General features: G+C 40.3%; 1 protein-coding gene across 1 annotated transcript in view; it reads left to right on the plus strand.

The window, feature by feature from the left end:
* The window catches only part of LOC140911634 (uncharacterized), a 117,773-nt gene that overhangs the window by 70,567 nt on the left and 21,707 nt on the right, over window positions 1-25,499 (plus strand). The window contains exons 7-11 of the mRNA XM_073345075.2: window positions 4,023-4,177; window positions 4,780-4,857; window positions 14,227-14,416; window positions 16,932-17,059; window positions 19,574-19,690. Coding sequence (XP_073201176.2) covers window positions 4,023-4,177; window positions 4,780-4,857; window positions 14,227-14,416; window positions 16,932-17,059; window positions 19,574-19,690 — 668 coding nt within the window. The remainder of the gene's footprint in view (window positions 1-4,022; window positions 4,178-4,779; window positions 4,858-14,226; window positions 14,417-16,931; window positions 17,060-19,573; window positions 19,691-25,499) is intronic.

Here is a 25,499-nt window from a genome sequence, read left to right on the forward strand (position 1 = left end):
CAACCATGCCAGCTCCATGCACTAGACATGCTCCGGCCTGGAGTAGACATGAATTATAGGCTCTCCAGGGACTGTGAGGAGAAGAGGTTGTGCAAGCACAGCTACAGACTAGCCGGAGAAACATGGACATCTATGAAAACATTGAATGGGAAATGCAGGCAAAGGGGTATGATAAAGATCAGCAGCAGACATACCAAACTTGTGGAAAAAATGCAGAAATTGGGCTTGTTTTTGGCTTAATTGGCTTGTGAGTTGCTCATTGGCTAGTTTTTGGCATGTAGCTTGTTGCTTGTTTGGCTTGTTGCTTGTTGTAGCTTGTTGCTGCTTTTTTTTTGATTGGCTCCCGGCAAATGAGGGCAAGCAGGGGCAACGGGGCGGAAAGAGTCAGGGGTGCACAGTGGCCCACCACAGTCCCAGACAGCACGCCGGCGGGATCTAGTCACATACAGTGATGGGGTCCTAAGGGATTGGCTTGTTTTGGCCTTGTTTTGAAATGAGATTAGCTTGATTTTTGGCATATTGTGAAAGTCTGGGTGCCTATTTACCGCATGAAAGTTGGCAACTGTGATCAGTAGTAGTGCCACTCAGACTAAGGATGTGCTAGGCATAAGACGAGGTCAGGAAGGCCAAAAAACTATCTGGTGTTGAGCCACAGACCTGCTGCTTTTACTACTGCTTGCCATACTTGGAGACCCCCCACCAACACCCTGCAGATCACCATGGATACCTTGGAGGAGCTCAAGACAGAGACTCCTGTAGTGAACAGGGAGAAGATTGGGAGGGTGGGGGGCACTAGCCATGTCAGAAGCCACGACCTGTTTGAGACTCCACCACAGTGCAGCCAGTTCCAGCAGCCAAGCATGGACCAGCCCAATGACAGGAAAGGAAACTCGGGTAAGTGTGTGCATGCAATTTTTCCTTACAATGTTCAAATTTAAAGATGCCTTCAGCCCATCCCCAAGTTAACAAGACACAGGTATTAACTTGTCATTATTTTACTCAACTTTTGTGAAGATACTCTGCAGTTTTTTTCCAACAGTTTCTGGGGTTGGCTGCCTTATGTTTTCCTCCATGTGGGACACTTTCCTGTGCCACTCCATGAGTTCAGCAGGTACCATTGCAGTAAACAGGCTAGCAGCATATGGGCCTGGGCAGCTTCAGGATGGCAGTAGCAGCTCTCTGTGCTTTTGTTACCCTCAGGAGTGAGTTATCTGCCAAAAGCACCACTGCCTGTGGAAAACAGTGCCAATATTCATTGCCCTCTACTGGTATTTGTGCACCAGGGACCAAAATTGTATTGCTTCATGAAATTGAAATTTCTTCCACCCCTTGCCTGTGGTGGGCCATATTCACTGTGGCTGGGCTGGAGGGCGGTGTTGTGCTGAGGTGTTGCAAAGATGAAATGCCAATAAACATGTGTTGTTAAATATTTTTATGGGACAAAGGGAAGGGAGTTTTGAAACTTGTCTTTCCCTTTCCTCTGTGACTGGAACGATAAAATGATACATCTATCTGTTTTTATCAGCTGCTGTTGTTGTGGCCTTAAGGGGTGCTCCTTCCATGACCTCTCTATTCCTACCATTCCATGTTTGTCTATGTGTGAAAAATACTAACTGGGGTGAAAACACAAAAACTGAGAGAGATAGCCAAAATGCAAGAAAGTCAAGCAGCTGTCTGTGAGCACGGTGTATGACCCTGGAAAACACTAGAGAGAGAGTGTGTATTTGGGGTCTGGGGTTGACTAAAGAGAGTTGGAGCTATAAGCTAAAATAATATTCTTTTGTTTCTGGTTCCTCCTATGTTCAGAGAAGCAAAGACTGGCACATTCCTTGTAAATAAACAAAATTGCATCAAAGAAAATACCAGACTTGATCATCAGTTTTTACCCCCTACTGGAAGACAAAGCTCCCAAAATTTGACAAGCCACTTGGGTCGAAAAAGGGGCAACTAAATGACAATCAGGGGTCCCATGACAAGAAGTGGATTTTCCTTTTCACTTCAGAAGGTTCTACAGGAATTACTTGTGGCACTCAGTCAATGGATCCACTGTCATGAAGCTCTTGGCATTTACAATTATTTTTCAGTTATTACTGTGACTGTACTTCAAAGTTGACTGCCTAAAAATAAATTATGAAGGGAACAGAATGTGAAGGGGAGAACAACTGCAATGGGAAATCTAAATAATATTTGTTAGTTGATGGAAAAAATTTATGTTGTATAAAACAGAGGCAAAACCATGTTATTTTCCAGGACAACTACACATATTACAGCTCAAAAGATAATTGCAGGAACTTTAGTAACTTCATGTAGTTCATATCTCTTGGTAAGGATTACAGAGATGTAATGACAGTAAAGAAAGATTTAACACCTGATTTTGCACTCCCATTGAAGTCAATGGGAGATCAATGCATGTAAGCCTTGCAGAATCCAGGCCCCAGTGCAGCAGAGCACTTAAGCACATACTTAATTTTAAGCATGTGTTGAAATTATTTGTTTAATCTGGAGCAGTACTTAAACTCAGAAAAAGAAATGTTAGGTTAGAATATGTTACAATTGTTACAATCCTAATAGAGCTCTCCCTTGCGGATGCTCACCACTATACCACTATATTAGACCCAAACCTTGGATTTCGCCTGAGTTTAGGCTGGCTAGTTTGGGACAGAGTCCAGTCACTATCATAAACTCTGTAGTTCTAGACACATTTGTGGGATGCAGATCCTCTGTCTAACACTCCTTCCTCACATATGGGACTCTGCAGGCCAACAGCACAGGTCCTAAAATTAATATTGCCCTCCCAAGCCTTCTCATTAGCAATTGCACGCTTCTCAGAGTTCCACTGAAACTGTGGACTCTCTGGATTACTGTTTCATCCTTCAGAGAGTATGGGACAGTTAAACTAAGGGAGAGACAGCTATCACAAAATAATTCCTAAACACTTTACTCATAGACAAAGCAAAAGAGATATACAGGTCTATGGAAAAATAACAAACACCTGCATGGAAATTCCTGCTTCCAGTGTCTTCACAACTCCAGGACCCTTTTTGTTTTGGTCCTTTTTTTCAGGGTCCCAGGATCCTCCTCTCTTCCTTCTCTTACCCAGTATTGTCTTCTTGTTTGAGACAGTGAGAGAGTGCCCCTGCTAAAAATGAGATGTCAGCTCTAATGTAAAAAAGAAAGTAAGTTTATCTTCGTTGCTGAGAAAATCTTGAAAATGGGAACACTAAAGGCTCAGAAACCAGAAAGCAAATATAAAGAATCCCAACTTTATTATTTTTAAAATTTCATTATTTTAAAGCCAGTCATGTTATTTTGCGACCTGATTCTTGATTTTTGAATACTTGAGGTTGACAGTACTCAAGGTATGTAGCAAAATCCGTAAACCTATGCCTTGTGAGGCTGCAACATTATCGTTTTTCTTAAATAATGGTGACTTAAAGAAAAAATTGATCTTTTCTGCATGTAATTTAAAAGGAATAGTTTTTCTTTAAGACACTGTTTAAAAAAAATCAGGCCAATCAAAAATGAGTGGTATGGACCTCGGCCACTAAGAGACCAACCCTGCAAAGTACTGAGTGTATGCTATAACATGCTAAATATCTTCAACTCACAATGAAGTTAGTAAAGTGAAAGCAAGCCACTGTCAGTTAAAATTTTGGGTGCTCCACACCTTATGGAGTTGAACCCTGAGTAGCCAAGGTGGACCCTAAAGACTTACCAACAGTATGTTGGGGGCATCCATTCCCACCTGCAAAAGTCCACAGTTATGTTTGCAAATGCATGCTCCTTGTATATTGCAGGGGCTCTGTTAGAGGCCCATTAAAAACCTGGCCCTCAATATAATAGTCTGTGTGTGTGTGTGTATGTGTAAGAATATATGAAAATGAGAAGGTATATGGAAAAATAACAATGAAAGAAGACAGAGACTGTACCCAGTTCGTCGTTTGGAAGGCAAACTTCTACAAGCTGTAGTCATTATTTAAAGTTGTTCTGCACTGCAGTTATTTTATTCTTTGTTCACCCAGGAATTGAACATAACAAGCTGCAGTGGTCCTAGATTGCGAGGGGACACAGTTCTTCTCCATGCAAGCACCTTTTGCAGCCAGCTGATATCCGTGGATATAAGCTGGACAGGGGCTACTGATTTAGGGGTCATTGCTCTAGCAGAAGCTTCTTTAAGGTAAAACACTTAACACCTCCCCACTTTTCCACCTGCTTGTTTTACAGCAATAGGTATACATTTCTCCTGTGGATCTGCTTATCTGTGCAAAGTAATGAAAAAGATCAATTGTATTCATTGGGCATGATTCACTTCTGTGCCAAAGCTCTGCTCAGTGGGGAGGAACTGAAGGGGGCCAGGAGTGGGTTCCAGCTCTGGTTCCCAGGTCAAGCCACAACCTTGGTAGAGTTAGAGATTCTTCCTAGCAGCTCTAACGTGTGCCACTGATGCAGGCACTATAGGTGTAACAGAACAGAGCTCTGCCATGGACCCCTCCCTGCCTGGCTCCAAAAAGTCCCTGACTGCTCCCTGCATTGGGGGCGAAGGAGGAGACAGTAGGCACAGGGACTGGAGCCAACACACTTGTATAATTTGGGAGTTCCTCTGAGATGGAATTTTTCTGCTGGACAGATGCAGCCAGTTTCTAGCCCCTTTATGTCTCCTAAGTGTCAGAAGGGCAACAGGACAAATACAAGTGTGGTGTAACTTCTTTGAAGCTGATGGATTTAAACTAGGGATGATTTTTTTAAATATAGAGAAATAACTGTCATTTTACATTTCAGCCTCCAGGGCCTTTCTGCTAATGGATGCCAGCTGACAGATGATGCTATAAATGCCGTGGTTGAAAAGCATGGGAAAAGGTAATTTATATTCACACAATGATCCTGCATTGAGATATTAGCATTTTGTGGTAGTTATGCTATTATTCTTTGGTTTGTTAATAGCTCACAGTTGTTTCTCTTCTGGCAACATAGTTTTAATAAAGATGCAACACACAGGAGTGCTAGTAAAGAGACTGGTCATAGTCACCTGACATGGGTCAGAGTTAAGAATGGTTATTTCCCTTGTATCCATTCTCTACAGTGGCTCACCTACCCTCCTTGCACTTCCTGCTATGCTCATCCTGAAAAATCAAAATGCAACCTTAACTCTGACCATATTTATATGGTATATGTTCAAACCACCTGAAAACAATGCACCAACACAATACCAGTTACAACATATGTAAAAATACCTGAACATATAACCAATAATCATACTCTTAGATTTAAGACATAGGTCTACTTGGGGTTTTTGTTCAGGATGAGGGTGGAAATTTATGGGCTGTAAGGAATGTAAGGGAAATAACAGGGTTGAGAAGGGGAGCTGATGAATGGAGCATGGAAGAGAGACTGAATGATGGAATTGCTTCTTTGTGTGCTTTACAGAATTTGTGTTGGTTTATACACAGTCTAACAACCTTAACTCAAAGCTAACAAAGTTTTGTTGTGTGAGAATATGTATTGGGCATCATGCTCAAGCCCTTTGATGGCAGTAGATTGAAAGGAAATAAGAGGAGATTTCATAGTAAGCTTTAAGTAAGCATTGGAGTGAACATGAAGTATGTAGGAGGTAGCACATCATTTTGTGAAGGAGTGAGAGGTAATGGGATAATTCTGTAAATAACTTTCTGAATACAGACTCTTTGCTAAAAATTTGTAATTAAAAATAAAGGTTAGGAATAGACAATAAATCTGTTGGGAACCCATTGCAGCTAATGAAAAATCATTTTTTTACATTACCTATTTCAGCAATAAGGTATAATAAGACATGTGCCACCGAGCGATAAAAGCATATCTTGGCTGTGCAAGCAATAAATAAAAAAGATCTGGGGCATGAATTGTGATAGTTTTTTCCCTACCCAGACAAAGAGGTACTCTGAGACGGTCTTGCTCGCTTGTTATTGGATGTCCTTCTAATACATCCAATTGTTTTCATGTTTTATGATGAACATGAAAATCTAGTTTTATTGTGTTTCTGACATTCCATTTGTTATTGCTAATAAGCATGACTCAGAGGATGAATAAACCCAGCCAGCTGATACCTATGGTTTTATTTGCAATCTGTGGGTAGTTCTAATTCCTTCGATGTTTTGCTCAGGGAAGAAATGAAAACAACATGGTGAATGAAGTCAACCGAGATGTTTATGTAGGTTTCTGCTGAATTGTGTTGGAACTGGTTTTTAGGTAGAAACTTGGTTTGACTAATCAGGAGGCAGACAACATAATAACTCAGGCAGCCACTCAGATTTTTTTGGGTGAAGTCTAAGGGCTCAGTCCTGAACTGTGAAAAGTGAGTTTACAGTATGTGCAGTTTGATGAAGGAAAGAGTGGAAAGGTAGCCCCATGGTCACTTTCTTCTCACCGATCCTGGGCACTCAAATGGCCCTGGCATAACTTAGAGCAGTCTCAGTGCTGCCTTAAGCTATGCCACCTGTAACCATCAACTGCAGTGGCTGAAAATCTGATGGATTGATTTTTTGCAAAGCCGCTGGATCTGGGGCCTGAGACTGAGTCCTAGCTCTTTAGAGTATGAATTTGCATAAAGAAATTAAATGGCAAGTCAAGTGGATATTGTTTTCCACCTAAAAGCTATGCTGAACCTCAGTCCTAAATTTGGGGCATTGCATAGCAGCACCGTGTCCAGGAGAAACGCCATGAAGAAATTAAGTATCAGAGGGGTAGCCGTGTTAGTCTGGATCTGTAAAAGCGGCAAAGAGTCCTGTGGCACCTTATAGACTAACAGACGTATTGCATCCGATGAAGTGGGTATTCGCCCATGAAAGCTTATGCTCCAATACGTCTGTTAGTCTATAAGGTGCCACAGGACTCTTTGCCGCTTTCCTGAAGAAATTGTGATTCAGTGGCTCCCTAGACTCCTCTCTTGCACCTGCAGGCAGGGAGTAATTTACTTCACTCCTTTCTGAGGTGCAACATACTCGCTCCCTCATGCAACAATGACTAGAATTTGGGCACAGAGTCATGGCTCCTCTGTGAATTTGGGTTCACAGCCTCTACTATCCCCTCACACTTGAAAGGGCAACCTGGGAGAGTACTATGCAGGCATGAAGGGGGAGCCTTACTCCACTGTTTAGCTGCATAGGAAAAAGGCACAATCAAGCTTTTCTCAGTTATAGAATTGAAGCATGTTGGACCAGCAGGAGAGAAGCTGTGGAAATAAAGGCCAAACTTTTCAAATGTAGCTGCCTAAATCTGGGCATGTTGAGGCACCGGAATTTATTGTCCTGAGCTCCAGAAATACTGAGTGCAGAGTCTCATTAAAATTAGTGGGAATTGTGGGTACTCATTGCCCCTGAAAGTCAGGTCACTTACAGTATTTAGGACTCTAAATGTGATTTTAGAAGTCGAGTTCTAAGCACCTATGTTTTAATTTTTGACCCAAAGAATTCAGATGGAGTTGAAAATCTTTAGGGAGAGGGTTTGTCATGGACATCTCCCAGAGACATACCCTGTTTACCAGAGAGGAAATAGTCAATGAGCTCTGGAAGTGGCAATGTGTCCTTTGGGAACTGGGGAGAAGATCAGCCTTATTACAGTATAATAAGTCAAAACGGATCCTTCCTCCAAGCATCCCATAATATCCCATCTTTTCTGTGTTTGTCTTTCAGATAGTCAGTTCTTATTGACAAGGACTGTTTTCATTTTGTGTGCTGAGCACACTTCTAGCAGTATTATTACTGTGGAACAGTATAAGGGGGGGTAACTATAAGGTGGCCTATACATCAAGCCTTTGGCATGTTCATTCGTCAAAAGAAATCAGAATACAGGAAGGTTTCAGAGTAGCAGCCGTGTTAGTCTGTATTCGCAAAAAGAGAAGGAGTACTTGTGGCACCTTAGAGACTAACAAATTTATTTGAGCATAAGCTTTCATCGGATGCATGAAGTGAGCTGTAGCTCACGAAAGCTTATGCTCAAATAAATTTGTTAGTTTCTAAGGTGCCACAAGTACTCCTTTTCTTTTTGCGAATACATGAAGAGAGTATTCAAAGTTAATTAAGCAAATGCCTAACTTTCAGAATGTATATAGTCCCACTAAAGTCAAGTTTAGCTCTAAAACTACTGTACAGTTTGGCCACAATGAGTGCAGCTCTCCAATTCTTTACCACTGAGCTTGCTTGCAAAAGAAACCGCATAATGAAATCAGTGTTGGTTTAGATAGCTTCAAGTATGCAAAAACCAGTTGACACAGATCTGCTGGTACTGGGTTTTTTGTTTTTTTTTTTTGTGTGGATCCTCGTAAATCTCATTAAATTTAAGGAAATGATATAAAATCATACCCAGAAAAGAGCTATCTAAAGCACTGTGCAGACACAAAATTTGTATCTCCATCCAATCAATGATCCGCAAACATGGTCCACGGATATCTGTGGGTATAAAGCAGATACCTGCAGATTTGCAGGGCTGTAAAAGTGTCTTCTATTGCACAAGATCCTTAGCTCACAAAAGATGATTTCTTAAAAGTTTATGGCAATTTGCACTCAGAGTAGAGACTTTTTCTAAGAATTGCCAGCAATGGTCACATTGCGTCAGTTTTCAGCAATTTGAAGCCCAGTGTTAACTGGGCATGTGAGAATACAGCATATGGGTTATTTATTAGTAAGGATGACCTAAATGACACTCTGAAGAAATAGCATTGGATGAGACATAATGCCAGTGCTGCTTCTATTTTCAATGCATACTGATTTTTTTTTCATTATTCACGAATTGTGCTCCATGTTGCATGTCTTCAGAGAGATGACTTCAAAAAGTGCTTTCTTTGAGAGCAAAAGATGGTGGTGATTGTCTGCCACATTGGCCACAGAGGAGATCTTCAACATGCTCTGCAAAGTATATGAGCATGAATTAGAATTATGGAAACACAAAAAACCTTGCCCATCTATTTGATTTCCTTCAATGAATAAATCATGCAGTCTCAAAGCTAGCAGGAAGCCTAAATGTTGTCTGTTATTTTAGTCTGTCTGACTGCATTCATACTTAGAATGACATATAAAATGCCTTTAAACAATAAATTGCTAAGCCTTCATGTACCCTTTCTTTCTTGGTATCTCACAGTCTTGTCAATTAGACTAAAACAGCACATATTAAAACACAGGACATAAGTGCAGTCAATCAGAGTTGTGCATAATGGACCATATCCTTAGCTTGTGTGGATTGAAATCAGTGGAACTATCCTGATTTACAATGATGAGGCTCTGGCTCTACAGACTATTTCTGAGGGAAGAACTGAGCTCATGGTATATAGAATTTTGGGGTTTTTAAAAAAATAGGTGTAATTCAGCTGCTAAGAGACATTTTTTGATGTAGTTTCAAAAGCCTCTAGCCCAACTGTTGGTGGAGATGCTAAAGGCAAATATTTGTAATAAGAGTAAACATACAATCCCAATAATAGTCTCTTTCAGACTTGCAGAGTGACAGCAGTATCTTTAATAATAGTTTTAAGAGGATCCTTGTCCAAAATGTTTGAATTTGGGTGCCTAAAGTTTTGCACCTAAAATCCACATTGAAAACCAAACCCCTTTTTGTAAGTGCCTAGAGTTCTGCAGGTCCCATTGATTTCACAGAACAAACTAGTTTTCACAGTCATAGCAGGAGTTGTCTCACTGAGTATTTGTCTACAGCATTCTAGGTGCAGTGCCTGTACATCTAAGGCTGGATGTCTTAGACACTGCGAACAGGTGGTTGCCTAGGGCAACAAAATGTTTAGTTATAAGCCAGCCAGGATCTATATCCTGTAATTAAAGTTTCTTTGCAATCCCTCCTACTCACACCCTCTGCTGCTTCACCACTTTCCAAAGAACACGCAATAAACCCTCCTCTCAGTGTTAACCCCATCTCATCCAAACCACACACATTTGTATTCTAATACTGATCGGAGACATGTCAGTCTCTTTGGACATTTAGAACTGATGGAACATGTTGTATAACATACAGAGAGAGGAGGGGGAATTTTGATGAATGTATTTTGATGAACCCTATGGATGAACCTATAGGGTCAGGATCAGAGGCAGAGAAAGAATAAGATACCGCTCTCCCCCAAAAAATATCATGACAAGAAAAAACAGAAATGAGGATTAATGTAGTACAAAAGGAAGCTCAAAAATACATTTCAACAGTACCAGAGAGAAGGAAAGATGCTGAATGAAACTGAAAGTAGGAACAAAAAATAAAGTGAAAAAAAGAATACTACGGGAAAAAGAATAGGGCCTGATCAAGTGAGGAGCTGAATTCCCAAATGACTTGAGCAGCTGAACATCTCACAAGGTGCTTAGCATTTTACAGTATCCCAGACCCATACTGAGAGAATCCAGCTATTACTTTATTGTGTGAATGTACCTATACAGTATGAAATGCCTGATCCAGTCTACATGGCCCCTGTGGATTTTATGAAGAATGACTGCATGCTGCAGTTTCTTTAGGAATGAAATAGGCACCATGCTGTGGCCAAAAATCTCATCAGCAGGTTTCAAACAGTCATATTTTTGGAGCTTGCTTTTTAGGGAGGCTGTGCACCCACAGTCCCCATTAATTAAGACCACATATAATTGTTTCCATAAGACCCAAGCCCCATTCAGTACACAGAGACTGAAGCAGGTCGTCTAGTGAATGAGGTGGTTTTCTGTAGGATCTCTGTGCAGTTGCAGAAGTTGGAAGGTGTGCATCTACTGTGGTTGCGGGGAGATGGCAGGCCTAGGCCTGCCTAAAGCTAAAGGCCCACCCATTCAAATGAGGGAGAGAAAGCCTCGGTCACAAGTAAATACTAAAGAAAATAAATGAAAAAGCAGGGGTGTGAGTTGATGGTTAAAGGTTAAAAATCAGGAATCCAGAGTGGGACACTGAGCAGAGACCTCCCACCCCAACAGCACCCACGACTCAAAGGTGTACAAGCAGTCAGTGTACAACACCCAGAGGAACTCTGTCCAGAGACGTGAGTGGACAAGAAGCCGGAAATAGGCCTCACAGTTGCAGAGCACCCCCACTGTGCAGCCTCCTCCTTCTGGTGTGATGGATGGCCATGTTGGCCAGCACCAGGAGGAGGTTAAGCAGGAGCTGTGCCAACTCTGTGGGGCAGTGGATAGGCTGTGCTAGGATAAACAAGTGAGGGGGCAAGTTCAGGTGGAATTTCAGGATGAGGTTCTGGAAGAGTTGAAGAAGGGCTGCAACCTGATGCACTCTACACAGATGTGTGGCAGGGTCTCCTCATACCACAAAAAGAAGAGGTGTCGGGGGAATTCGTGAACCACACCAAGTACACGCCCATGCTTACAGATCCATGGAGGAGCCACCAGCTAACATTCCTGGTGAGCTGTGGAACCAGAGTGGAATACAGACTGGCCCACAAGGGTTCCACACCCTCCTCATAGAATAATAGAAATATAGGACTGAAAGGGACCTCAGTAGGTCATCTAGTCCAGTCCCTTGCACTCAGACAGGGCTAAGAGTTATCTAGACAATCCCTGGCAACTGTTTGTCTAACCTGTTCTTAAAAACTTCCAATGATGGAGATTCCACAACCTCCTTAGGTAATTTGTTCCAGTGCTTAACTCCCTTTACAGTTAGGAAGGTTTTTCTAATGTCTAACCTTAATCTCCCTTGCTGCAATTTAAGCCCATTACTACTTTCTTTTTTAAAAATCTAGGGAATACATTTCAGCTTGTCAAGGTGAAAGAAATTTGGAGTAGAGTGAAAGGTATTTTTTTCCACCTTTGGAGTAATAAAACCTCTCTGCGTAATGTCTGTTTTCTCCAGTTGTTCAGAATGATCTCATACCACGTATATTTGTGTTCTTAGCAAGTCAACTCATCTCTGTTCCGTTAAGAGGAACATTGATTATCTGTTGCATTGTAGCTACCATAGACAAAGCATTTAGATGAAAGTGGCTCTTCTGTTGTTTATTTCTTTTTATTAGGTAGGACTGAATGTTCAGTGCACTTCATTTTAGGAGCTTCACATATGAATGGAGCTAGTACTCTGGGAATTGCTGTAGCACTCCTTGTCTAATTTGTATTGATTAACTCAGTGCTGTCATCCAAATGGGACTTCAGCATTTTGCTTCGTAGTACTTGAATAATGTGTGCTGGGGTGGAAAAATAGTTTTTTTCTTTAAATGAAAGGCCCTTCCTAATGCAGTTTTCAATGTACTAATTTCTTACATTTAATACTTAAAAAAGAAGACTTTGTTTCCTTAAGTTAATTAAAATGGTTCCTCCTCTTCCTTTTTTAAAAAAATGTATGCCTTGAATGTTGGTACTTATCTTTCCTGATACAGTGTTTATTGCAGTTAATGGATGAAAAATAACCCTAGTTTATTCAGTTAACTTCAGTTGAGTTGCACCCTTGATCCAAATTTGCAGTGGATTCAGGAAGTCTAATTCTGATCTCACCTACACTGACATACTGGAGTAACTCTGTAAACCTTCAGAGGTTTTTACTTCTGATGTATACTGATTTAAGTGAGAGCAGAAGAGACCCCAGGCTTCTTTCCCTTTTCATGGATTTGAATCTGTCAGTAGCATTTGTTACATAGATACTTTTCTTCAGGTGCCTAATCAATCTGTAATTAGGTGTTGTTCAGAAGGTTTTTGTAATAATTATAATTTCTTGATAACATTTTTCTCATTTATACATTATCAGAGTACAGATGAGCACCATGTCCCTCTGGTGCTTCTGTTTACACATGGTATGATTTGTAGACTACTTATTCTCTTTTATAACCTTTAACCGTATGTAATAAAATAACATAAAAGAGTGAATTTATATACCAGCATACAGAATAATGATGATTGCAAAATAACCTGCAAAATAATCTGTTTATAATACATAAACATACAGTAACATTTATAAACCTGGTAGGAACAATATGTAATATTGATAATAGCAAAACCAGAATATGAACCTTCTGAAATTTACTACAGCAGAAAATAAATTATTTTTCTACTACTTTCAAAGAGTGAAATGCGTCTCAAGCAATTTGGTCTTTTCCAGTAATTAGCCTCTTCTAAGACATTCCCTCTTGAATTTCTCATTTTATGCTTTGGCGCTGCAGGATTTTTGTGTTCTTAAATCTTCACTCCTCCTCTTATCTAGTGCCCTCACTGAGCTGCAGACCTCAGCTGTTCCCTATCTCTACTCTGACAGTTTCTGCCTAGTTCTTAGTGGAGAATCAAATACAAAATGGAGGTGGACTGAGGAAATGATGTTCTGGATTAGATTTAGGCTAGGATTTTCAGTTGAAATTTGCATCCACCAAAATCTTGCGATCTTTATTTCTGAGATTATGGCTGAGAATGATGAAAATCTGATGAGATAGTTGTTCTCATGACATTTTCATCACTGGGGGCTGAACAAAAGAGAAGTAGGTTCAGATCAAGGGATTCACATTCAATTCCTTATCTAGGTTTAGATTTGAGGTTCCTGTTTTGCTTGTCTCTACCCAAATTATACCAGAACTGTATTATGGGGAGTCAACAGTCCCTCTATGTTATTGGTTGAAATGTCTGAAGATTGGAGTTTCCTGGTTTTTAGGGCATGTCATCATCAACAATAAGAAAATGAAAGGCTCTTGTGTTTAATGGTGCTTGACAAAGTAGGGATCTCTCTTAATTAGCTTTTGCTAATTAGCAGGCTCCTATCCTTGCTGGGATCAGCCACAAGAGGGAGACATGATCACCTGTGTTATTCCTGTGTATTACACTACTTTGTTGAATGGATGCTGTGTGCTCAGCTGGAGTTAGAAAAGTCAGAGTGAATGCTATAGGTTTAAATGTTGAAAGTGGGTTACTTTTAGGGTAATATATGATTATCTGAATTATTTTCAATCTGTTGCTCAATTTTGTAGGGAAAATGAACATTGTTATTAGGTTTTTTTAAGCATTTTATCAGTGATTTTATTTATCAATTTATGTGATAAGCCATTCCTAGTTGCTTCTTAAAGTTTTCAAATATAACAGGACTTGATTCAGATCTCACTTTTACACAAGTCTAATTCCAATTACTTCAATAGAGTTATCCAATATTTACACAGGAATGAGATCAGAATCAGGCCCACTATCTTTAGGAGAAAGAAAACTGAAACATCTTATAAGCAAGTTTATGCAAAGCTGTGGTTTTTGTATGTGTTGCACTGTTGATATTGGACTAACTTTTTCATTAATCTCATCTGTCTTCCCCCAGTCTCAGTAAACTAGAAATATTTGGCTGCCATGCTCTTACCACCAAGTGCCTGAGTTTCATGGCTAGAGAGTGTCCAAATCTGCAGACACTGAACATTGGCAGAGTCCCCAAGGTTACTGATGTCTGCTTGGCAAAGATAGTGAATTGTCTGAAAAAGCTAACTATACTCAATATATCTGGGCTCAATGTGGTAAGAACACTTTGATTTCTCACTGTTTTCTCATTGGTTTTAAATCGACTAGAAGCAGATTGATTGATGTCTATGGTATTTGTATCAATAAATGCACACTGGCATGTGTGAGATTCTCTGTTCTTTTCTAGACAAAGTGAAGTAATTGAAGGAAAACAGCATTTTTATATACATGTTATGGTCATTTCACCTAGTTGTGAGACATGCAAATAGCCAATTATTTTGGTTAAAGAATCATAGAATATCAGAGTTGGAAGGGACCTCAGGAGGTCATCTAGTCCAACCCCCTGCTCAAAGCAGGACCAGTCCCCAATGTTTGCCCCAGATCCCTAAATGGCCCCCTCCAGGATTGAACTCACAACCCTGGGTTTAGCAGGCCAGTGCTCAAATCACTGAACTATCCCTCCCCCCATTATCAAATATAATACAAATTCAAAATGAGTTAAACAGTAAGAGAGACAGTAGCTTCTCACACTTGTCCCCTGTACAAAGTCTGAGTAGCTGGGCTTTGCACAGGTAACTTAACTGGAGTTTAGAAGGGACAGATCCTCCCTCTAGTAGTGTCCCAGAGGTCTCCTTACGTCCTGGCCTGGAATAAAAAATCATAGAAGGGAACACTGCACTTGCTAAAACTCATGTCTGTTTTCAAAATACCCACAGCAACTACCATAGCCTTTAGGCTACAGCAGTGTCTGCACTTACAATGACCCTCCTTTCCCATGTTTAGGCTCTGTGTAACTGATGGGTAGCTGACATTGTTCTGTGTAGCTGATGTTGTTCGCTGTCCCCAATTTCCTCTCTGTGGCACATGGTGGGTGCCTGCTGCTGTTTGGCTTTACATGACTACACAAAACTGAGCAGGATTTGACTCAGTTTTTTTCTTAATAACAGAGCTAACCTTAAAAGTATTGGGAAAGTGTCCAACATCTTCTACATTCCTATGCTAAGAACCATAACACTTAATTTGTCACAAGGCGTGTCAGCAGGATCACATTGGTGCTGAGGAGAGGCACTAAAATGGGCAACTCTTATTGAGAGTCCACAGAACCATTCCAGATCAATACATACAGAGATTTTTAAACAATGACCAAGATGGTGAGAAGATGGAGGAAGGACAGAGTTCAGTGAGCAGCTGTTAAATTCAAGTGCAGTAAACTGAAGAAAACCAAAATTAGAAAAATCATAAAGTAAATAACCCAAGCTGAAATTAGAGTTGGAAAAACTTTCATTAAGAAATATGGTGTCTGGCCATGTAGAACACCCATTTCCTTTATTTGCTACTTGGATCCCCAAATAAATAAAGTATTTAACAACATCCTGCATAAGTGGGCCAAAGCTGCTGTAGTGCTGAGATCCAAGACTTTCTGTATCTTCTCATTCAGCATTGGAGGAGTTAGGTCATTCACATTGATAGAGCCCTTCAATCCCACTTGGAACCTTTCGGCTTGGAAAGAAATGCTCTTGAGCAGGGACTGTAATTTGCTCTATGTATATACAGTGCCTAGCTGCCCTAAGGGAAGCTGGTCAGACTGAGGCCACTAGGTGCTACCACAACACAAATGACAAATAAATTACTACTACTACTAAATGAACCTCCCCCAATCTTGTAAAGTTATCATACCATGGGTTTCATAGATGTACGTGGTTAAATGGATCCAGCTGTGTGATGGAGAACCCATGAATCTGTACAAATTTTCATTATTATTATTATTATTATTTCTGTTGTTTTACTATTAATTTCCTTTGTTCTATCAGGGCCATGCCCCACAGGAGTTTCCAGTCTCCTTCCTCCACATGGGTGAGAGAGAGCACTAAGAGCCAGCCCAGATTCCAGGGACAGGAGTTGGCTATTGGGGCCTCTAGGCCTAGGATCCCTCTCACCCTTGAAACTTAGACTAAAGTGGGCATCTTCTGATTGGCTGTTGTTTATTTGTCTCTCTCGCTTGGCCATGTCTCTGTTCTAGGATGGGTTTGGTGGAAGGGGAGGGCAGCTTACTGTATTTATTAGGGGCAATGGAGGAGCAAGGGAGAGAGTGGGCCAGGTTAGGGCACAAAGATAAATGGGAAGAGTGAAGGAAGCAGTTGAGGGTTATGTCAATATACAGAACCACCAGACAGCTACAACAGACAAAGGTTGTGAGAAGGAGATACATTATACAGGCACATCATCTCTATAAACTCAAACTATATATATAATGGAACTAACAACACATGTGCTTAACGTCAGACTCAAACACTGTGCCTGTATTATTGTATCCTCTTTTGACATGCAAGTTCTCCAAGGAGCAGAGACTATGTCTTCCTAAGTGTCTGCAGTGCCTAGCACATTTTGGAGAATAATGTAAATAATATCACCAATTCTGTTAGCTTACAGCTAATGTTTGATAACATGACTGAAAGAATTAATTTTATTTCTTTAGCTACCACCGAATATCTCTGTGGGCTTTTGACAGACAGTTGCTCATATCTGAAAGAAATTTTTGCATTTCTTTTCCCTTTGTGTGATGCGTCCTAGGTAAGAGACCGTGTTGTCCACTTTATTGTGACCCAATGTCCTAAACTGGAGAGTCTGGTTCTCAGCTCCTGCTCACAAGTGACTGATATAAGCCTAGTGGAAATTAGCACCTACCTACAAACAATCAGGTACAAGTTTGAAAACTAAAAGGAAACTTTTTGCAAATGAATTAGCATTTGAAAGTTAAAGCATTTCTATCATTTAGAAAGGATGATTTTGGGTTCATTGATATTCCAGCTAACAGAAGCTTTGGTTTGCTCACAGAAAGTATTGCAATGGTGCTGTGTAAGCCACACTGTAATTGCCCTGGATCCAAAGTGCAGCTCCCATTGGATGTTACAGGTGTGGATCAAAGCAAATATGTGGCCTTTTGAGAGTAGATTGCTTAATAAAAACCTATTACTTCTACATACACATGTTACGTGATTTTGATTTACAGAAGGATGTTGTCACTTGCTTTTCAAATGTATAAAACTCATGAGTCAGAATAAGAGTAACCTCTTCTACTAAAAAGAGAGTACACTTTTCTGCGGTAACCAATCATAGTGCTGTAGTACCCCTATGGCAAGATATGCAGCATTTGAACCAATACTGTAGAATTCTGGAATACTCTACAATAAGAGAAAAAATGTATGTGAATGTGGAATTGCTAGAAAGTTATTCAGTTAATTTGAAATTTATCTTAATTATATATTGTATATCTCCGAATACTCATCTTGTTCTCAAAAAAAAGAACAGGAGTACTTGCGGCAACTTAGAGACTAACATTTATTTGAGCATAAGCTTTTGTGGGCTAAAACCCACTTCATTGGATGCATGCAGTGGAAAATACAGTAGGAAGATATATATATACACAGAGAACATGAAACAATGGGTGTTATCATACACACTATAATGAGAGTGATCAGTTAAGGTGAGCTATTACCAGCAGGAGAGGGGGAAAAAAACAAAAAACCTTTTGTAGTGATAATCAAGATGGGCCATTTCCAGCAGTTGACAAGAACATGTGAGGAACGGTAGGGGGAAAAATAAACCTGGGGAAATAGTTTTACTTTTTGTAATGACACATCCACTCCCACTCTTTATTCAAGCCTAATTTAATGGTGTCCAGTTTGCAAATTAATTCCAATTCAGCAGTTTCTTGTTGGAGCCTGTTTTTGAAGTTTTTTTGTTATAATATTGCGACTTTTAGGTCTGTAATCGAGTGACCAGGGAGATTGAAGTGTTCTTCGACTGGTTTTTGAATGTTATAATTCTTGACATCTGATTTGTGTCCATTTATTCTTGTTCTAACACTTCAGAAAAGAACTTAAATAAATGAATACAAGTGCAAACCTCGATAAGGATTTTATAGAATTTATTTAGGGCCTGATTGAGTGAATGTAATACCAGAAAATGAATTATTGTGGATTGCAGAATTAGATCTTCCATCCCTGGCATGAAATCCTCACTTCAGTCAGGCCAGGATTTCGCCTCTGGTCTCTTTAATCTTCTGAGTGGCTCAAGTATAGGCTAGGTCCATGAAAGAGATGAAACAATGGAAGTGGCTTCTATCCATCTATCTTGGGTATCTCTATTCTGCTCACTGATGAAGTATCTAAGCACTGCTTCTGCAGACCTGTTGACCGTGCTGTTCAATGGGTTGGCTGAACACACAAATCACTGATAAATGTGGACATCAAAGATGAAAGGAAACGTTACTTTTATATTAATCTCTTATAACACTAACATATTCCAGGCTGTTGGCCAAATGAAATCGTAGGACATGTAGATACTACATATGTCTGTAGTCTCCAAATGGTTAATGACAGTTGATTGAACTACAAGGATAATATATTCCTACAATCTTTTTACAAACAACAAGATTTCATGGTACTATTTGATATAGTGATTTGGTATTAAATTAATTCTGACATAGCATATATATTCTAATAAAGACATGCCTTGGTAATTATTCCACAGTTTTACCTCCTAATTGGTCAATTAGTAGCCTAAAATCCCATTCAGCTGAGACATAGTTGAAAGCTCCCCCAGTTTTATTATGTATCCTTGGTGAGATTTCATAAATGAATACGCACCATCAGGTTTTGGTCTTATGGTATAAGATTGACATTCATGGGCCATCTAGGCGTGAAGCTCACAAGCAAGCTGAGTGGTTCTTGCACTTAGAATGCAAATGAGGCAACATGCTTATAGCTTGTTAGATATAACTCTCAATGAGACCTAAGTCATTTCATATTCTAGAAATCATTACATTTGTGTTTCTAAAAGTGTTTATATATTAAAAAAAAGGTTGAGGGTAGGGAGAGGAGATTACATTAATACGTGATACTTTTTTGAATCCAGAGGAAAACTGCCATGGTGGAATAAAGAAAACCGTTTAGGTAACAACACTTTTCTTTTAATTTGAGCTTCCTGGGAGTAAAAGGAATGAAATATTAGTGAATTTAGAAAGGGCAGTTTTTTGAATAATCAAGCTGGTTTTTTGTTATGCTTTCTGGAGTTACCTGTATATTTATTAAAAATAGTATAAATGGGTAAAGCTCTATAAATCATCCCTGAAAATGAAACTTGTTCACCACTTTACACTACTGTGCCAATGTTAGATATTCCTTGGTAGTAATCTGTTCTGAAACCTACAGGTATCTTGATGTCAGTGGCTGTAAAAGGGTGACTGACACAGGAATTCAAGCTTTGGCAGGGAGCTGCCGCCAACTTTATTACCTCGATCTGAGCTCTACAGGAACAAGCAAGAGAGGGTAAGTGTTAGAGAGCTTATTCCTTCACTCTCCCACTTCCCTGGTCCTTCTCGCATGAACAGAGAGCAACAATACCCGAAGTCCGAAGGTGCAAACAATTCGATGTTTATTGGGGTGAACTTCCAGCAAGCTTAAATACAAGTTCCTTTTTCCTTATTTTCGAATCCCAACTTACTTCCTGTTTGCCCCTAATTTATATAGTATTATTCTTAGCTATACCTTAACCAATCATTCTACTGAAATTAAACTAACCAATCCTAACATATTGTAACATGATTAGCTAACCAATTATATCCCACCACCTTAATTAGTTTACACCCAGAAAAATTAATTATACAGCAGACAGAAACAATCACAGAACCAGACAGAGATTATACAGACAAAAAATAGCAAAGTGGGAACTATAATGACAAAACAATACAGAAGTGAGGATTTCACATCCCAGCTATTGATAAGTGAGTTCTTGCCAGACAGGATGCTATCAAACTAAGTTTCCCTTTACATTTTCTAGGCACTTCCCTTTCTCTGGAGGTGATAGGAATACAATCCTGTCCTGATAGTGCCTGACAGCCCAATAGCACCTTATTTCAATGTGACTAGTTTGGAATGTGAGGATGTGACTGTTTGCTTCCTAGCTTATGGCTGCCTCTGCTGCTTAGTCAAAGGCCTTAGCCTAAGAACAGGGCCTCAAACTGTCACAGTAAGAGAGGGCCCTTACACCAGCAGACAGTGATTTTGATTCTTTCTTTTATACCTCTAGAACTAGCCAACTGATAAGAATACCCCTAAATTCTTAAAGTACAGGCCTTTGCAGACAGGCCTGAATATCTATATCCTAACAGTAAGATATAACTTCAGCAGATATCACTTAATACTTGGTATTCTCTCTCTTTTCCCCCCCCCTGTCTTCTGTGTAACAACCTCGTTTTGCTTCTTTTGTAGGATTTGCAATAGTCAGTATGATCATTCATTAATCATCAAAACAAACATGCTAGTTACCTGTATAGTCCCTTCTGTGTAAAGAATATATAACTGGGCATCACTAAAATAGTGACATATGCTAATCACACTTTGCAATTATCACAGTGTTTGTTATATTCTTCACTGTAATTGCAGGGAATACCACAAATCCATGTGTGAGATAAATACTATATCATGGTGCTGCAAACATTAAGATTGTAATGGCATTTGCAGTGCAGAGATGTACAGGCATTCAACTATTTTATGCCCATCATTACTTATGTTGGTAACAAAGTATTAAGTACTACAGATGCATAGGGAACATTTTAAAATTTATTGTTTAAAGTGATTGCCTTGATTAAATTGATAGCCACATTTTTTGTTTCAAAATTGGAATTAAAACCCCAGCTGCTTTATAACATCTTGCTGAAATTCTTCATGTATCAAATGGTTTTAAGATTAATCAAAATATTTTTATATTCATTTATGTGTATATATGTTTTATATTCTTTTTATAGGGCAGATAAAGATCTGTATATACAAATTGCCCACATACAAACCCACATTGGAGATTCCTTTCTAGACACATAAATTTGGCAGTCACTCTTAGAAATATGTTTGCTCTGTTTGTACATATGTGTCAGATATATAGGAGGAAGGGTGACATGCTTGTGTGTATCTTTGCATGTGCTGGTATGTTGTTCCAGTATCTTCTATTTGCAAAGACTTCCGTCAATGTGAGAGATTTCCTCATTGAGTGTGTGGCAGTCTGTGAAAGGGTGAAAATATGCCACTCCAGCAGAGAGGAAAGGGTTAATAAGTTTCCTTGAGAAGGAGAAGTATCTGCCACACTTCAGACAAACTGTTACTTTTGGCAAGAGTGGCTGGCAGTGATGTCTTTTTAAGGATCTAGGCTGTTTAAAAGAAAAAGTTTGGGCCCTGGCAGGAGCACTTGCTCCTGGGAAAGAACACACTGTGCCTGGACCCTGTCCTGTAGGACTCGCGTGAAGGGCAAGAGACTCTGAACATAGGGTTGGTAGATTTGGTTTTGGTATAAATTCTGCAGCAGACTTTTCACACAGTGCAGTGACACCACTGTAAAAGTCTTGTGGTAGTCAGACACATTGAAGTATAGCCTCTTGAAATACAGATGGCATAAGTCCCATATTTATTTTCTTATTGCTGGGATCTATCTGGATATTGATAGCAGAATAAACCCCTTAGTGCAGGGGTTCTCAAACGAGGTCAGGACTGCTCCGGGGGTCGCGAGGTTATTACATGGGGGTGTCGCGAGCTGTCAGCCTCCACCCCAAGCCCCGCTTTGCCTCCAGCATTTATAATAGTGTTAAATATATTTAAAAGTGTTTTTAATTTTATAAGGGGGGTTACTCAGAGGATTGCTATGTGAAAGGGGTCACCAGTACAAAAGTTTGAGAACCACTGCCTTAATGTTTACCAGCAGCATCATTATGTTCCTGGAAAACTATTAATAACATTGTCTCAACCATCTATCTTTTTTATTTTTAAAAAAATGTGTATTGTATGGTTAACTCTGAATCTGTTCTTGGATGAGGTTTTAAAGCACATCCTCACAGCACAGAGACGCTGTGACAACTTAAAGCTTTTGCATATGGGAAGTGTTGGAATTATTAAGTCTCCCTACAACTCTTTTCATTAACAAAATGCCAAATTTTAGTGACTTATTGAAAAACAGAGGGGCAAACCATGAATTCCATAAAAGCAATATGTTTTCATCCTTCAGTTGTTGCCTTGCAGTATATAGGCATGTGCATGTGTTGGCTTTGCAGTACACACATGGGACTCAGGAGATCAGGGGTCTGTGGTTTCTATAAATTGGGGGGTGGGGGACTAAAAAGAAATGAGTGTGGTTTGAAAAGTGGTATATTTTTGTATAATATATTTTTCTCTGTTGTCTAAGTACTATTATAATAAGTACTATGTAAATATGTATAGATTAGATAGAAGTATGACAAATGGCACATAATTACCATATATGTGAGTATGTATTAGTATCCTGTTGAGGAGAGAAAATCAGAACAGAGCTAAATGATACTGCATTATACAGTTATCTGAGGGTGACCAGATGTCCCAATTTTATAGGGACAGTCCCTAGTTTGGGTCTTTCTTACATAGGCTCCTATTACCCCCCACCCCTTGTCCCGATTTTTCACATTTGCTGTCCGGTCACCCTAAGTTGCCTTGTGCATAGAACCCTGACTTAGGCATAACCAACAGTTAATTACAGATGGCTAGAACAAGCTAGATATTAATTGTAACCTGTGACCCACTTAGATTTGTATTTGTTTCTTCTAATTGAAATTTAACCTCTTCTTTGCTGCCTTATCTATCTAGTACATCAGTCAAAAAAAACACTCCAGTGTTACTGCTTGTGTTGCGTATATCATCTTTTGAAGTACTGATATTCCAGTGGAACAAGAGCACTTCAACATAAGTCTGCTCCAGTTTTGCTGCTGTTGATTAAACACCTAAGCAAAACGAGACATTTGATAATTATTGCAGCCATTCATTACAAGTACCCTCCCATTTTAATTTCCTGTGAAGGTTTGAAATTCTTTGCTGCTCCCTTCTCTGGTTTTCAATGTCATCACTTTAGGGACAGGTAAATATTGTTTCAGGGAGTAGTGTGTGAGGAGAACGAGAGATACGATTACATACAGAGGACATTTTTTTTTATAAAGGAGCAAACATGTTCTTGCTTCAACACAGTGGTTGAACTGCACTCTTTAAACATTTGTCCCAGAGTGTCAAGGATTTCATTATTGTGTTAGAGTAGGCGATTTCATTTTCCTAAGCTGTCAATAGCTGAAGAATTTCTCTCTACTATAAATTGCTAATGTTAATCTATTTTGATGTTGTTAAAAGGCAGAGTGTGGAACAGATTTTAATAGAGAGTGTGCCATTCCCAACTGTGCAGAATCCTCTTCCCTCCTTGTCACAATCACAACTTCCTTGTGGCAATTACAGCAACTGCTTATATGGAAAACATTAGGATATTGATTATGTATGTTTAGTTTCTTTTAATGTAATGTTCCAGCCAGAAACAAGGAGGGAAGAAAGAATCATATGACCAATCCCTTCTTCACAGACTAGTCTGTAGCGGGGTGGCTACCCCGCTCCGGCCCTGAAGGGGTTAAAAGCAGCCCTGAAGAGGGCTGTGTCTGGGAACAGCTAAGCTGCTTGGGGGAAGCTGCCACAGCTGGGGCCATGCCCCAATCAGGCCACAGCTGGCCCTTATAAGAGGGCTGTGGGCCAGAAGATGGAGGAGTTTTACTCTAGCCCTAGAGGGAGAAGGGCCGGCTGCCTGGGAGCTGAAGGTGCCTGAGCAGAGCAGAGCAGGGCGGGGCGGGGGAAGGGCAAGGGCAAAGGCAAGGGGAGCTCCCGCCTGGTAAAACCCCAGGCTGGAGGCCTTGGTGAAGGCCTACACAGGTACTGGGGTTGCAGAGGGGCAGCCCAGAGATAGGCAAAGGCAGCAGGTCCTAACCCCTTGACTGTGATGAGTGGCCATTACAGACTTCAGTCTGCCCCAGTAAGCAGTGGCTAGATGATGACTGGCAGTAGCCACTGAGGCAAGGTGGTTTTAGAGGGTTGGGGGTTCCCCTGGGACGGGAGACCCAGAGTGTGAGGACACTGCCAGGGGGCAGCACCCCAGGGTGAGGAGGCACCAGGGTCTGGGAGGGACATGGGGCCAGCGGCTGGTGAGACACCGGCCTGCAGAGGGCGCTCCGGAGGCTGGAAAGAGCTAATTCCTGAGACGACCAGCAGGAGGCGCTGCACCGGTGAGTCATCGCCTCGCTACATAGTCTGTGAGCCATTGTTTGGGAATCCCCGGGTAGAGGACCTGGATGCCATAGGGAAGTGGTAATGGGATACAGAGCCTTCCAACTCTAGGCTCTTTGGGCTCTTCATGAAATGAATTTGGCCACTGGCTGTATGGCTATCTTACTTCATGTAACTTACAGTCTAAGAAATGTCCTGATTTGAATCCACCACCTTTGGGTTTTTTCTTTCTTTTGTTCTTTCTTTTAAACTACATTGTTTTAAATTCAGTGAGAAGTTCAGTATATGGGGAAATGTGCAAAAACTGAATAACCTATGACCTCTAAGATCCATTTAAAAAAGAGAATGTTAAAAATTCAAGTTATACTTTAAGCCCAAATGGCTTAATCTTTATTCTTTGTGCGATTTAATCCAGCTATCTCTGAGGGTACCTCTAGACTTTGAGCTGGAGGTGTAAATTCCAGCTCAAGGAGACATACCCATGCAAGCTCCAAACGTGTTAGTGGTAAAAACAGAGAGTAGCCACGGCCACATGAGTGGCTAATGGTCCCAGGTATGTGCCTTGCATCTCCGATGGATACGTACTTGGGACATCTAGCTCCACCTGTTGCTTAGGCCATGGGGGCTATGAGAGCTAGTGTAGGTGTGTCCTCTCAAATTGGAAGTTACACCTCCAATTCGAAGTCTAGACATATCCTGAGAAAAGAGGGGCATAGAAAAAAAGTCACTGAAAAAGTATGAAGCCCCCTAATTCTGGTAGAAAGGAGATGCCCCCAACAGGACGAACAAGTATGTTAAAAAATATTTATATACATAGTCTTTAGGTTTGTCAGGAATTGGATCTCTGAGCCATTCCCTCATACACAGTTGCAGAGGGAATTTTTTCTAATGCTTATTAAATCTACTGCACAGCCATACACAGGATTTTGAAAATGCCAGAGAATTGGGTGTTGTAGGATATGGACTTTTCAGCTCCCCTCTTCAACTTTCTCTGTCTTTGTACTGCCTAAAACAAAAGGGCTTTTTTGGC

This window comes from Lepidochelys kempii, chromosome 5 (genome assembly GCF_965140285.1).
Source record: "Lepidochelys kempii isolate rLepKem1 chromosome 5, rLepKem1.hap1, whole genome shotgun sequence".
Lineage (NCBI taxonomy): Eukaryota > Metazoa > Chordata > Testudines > Cheloniidae > Lepidochelys > Lepidochelys kempii.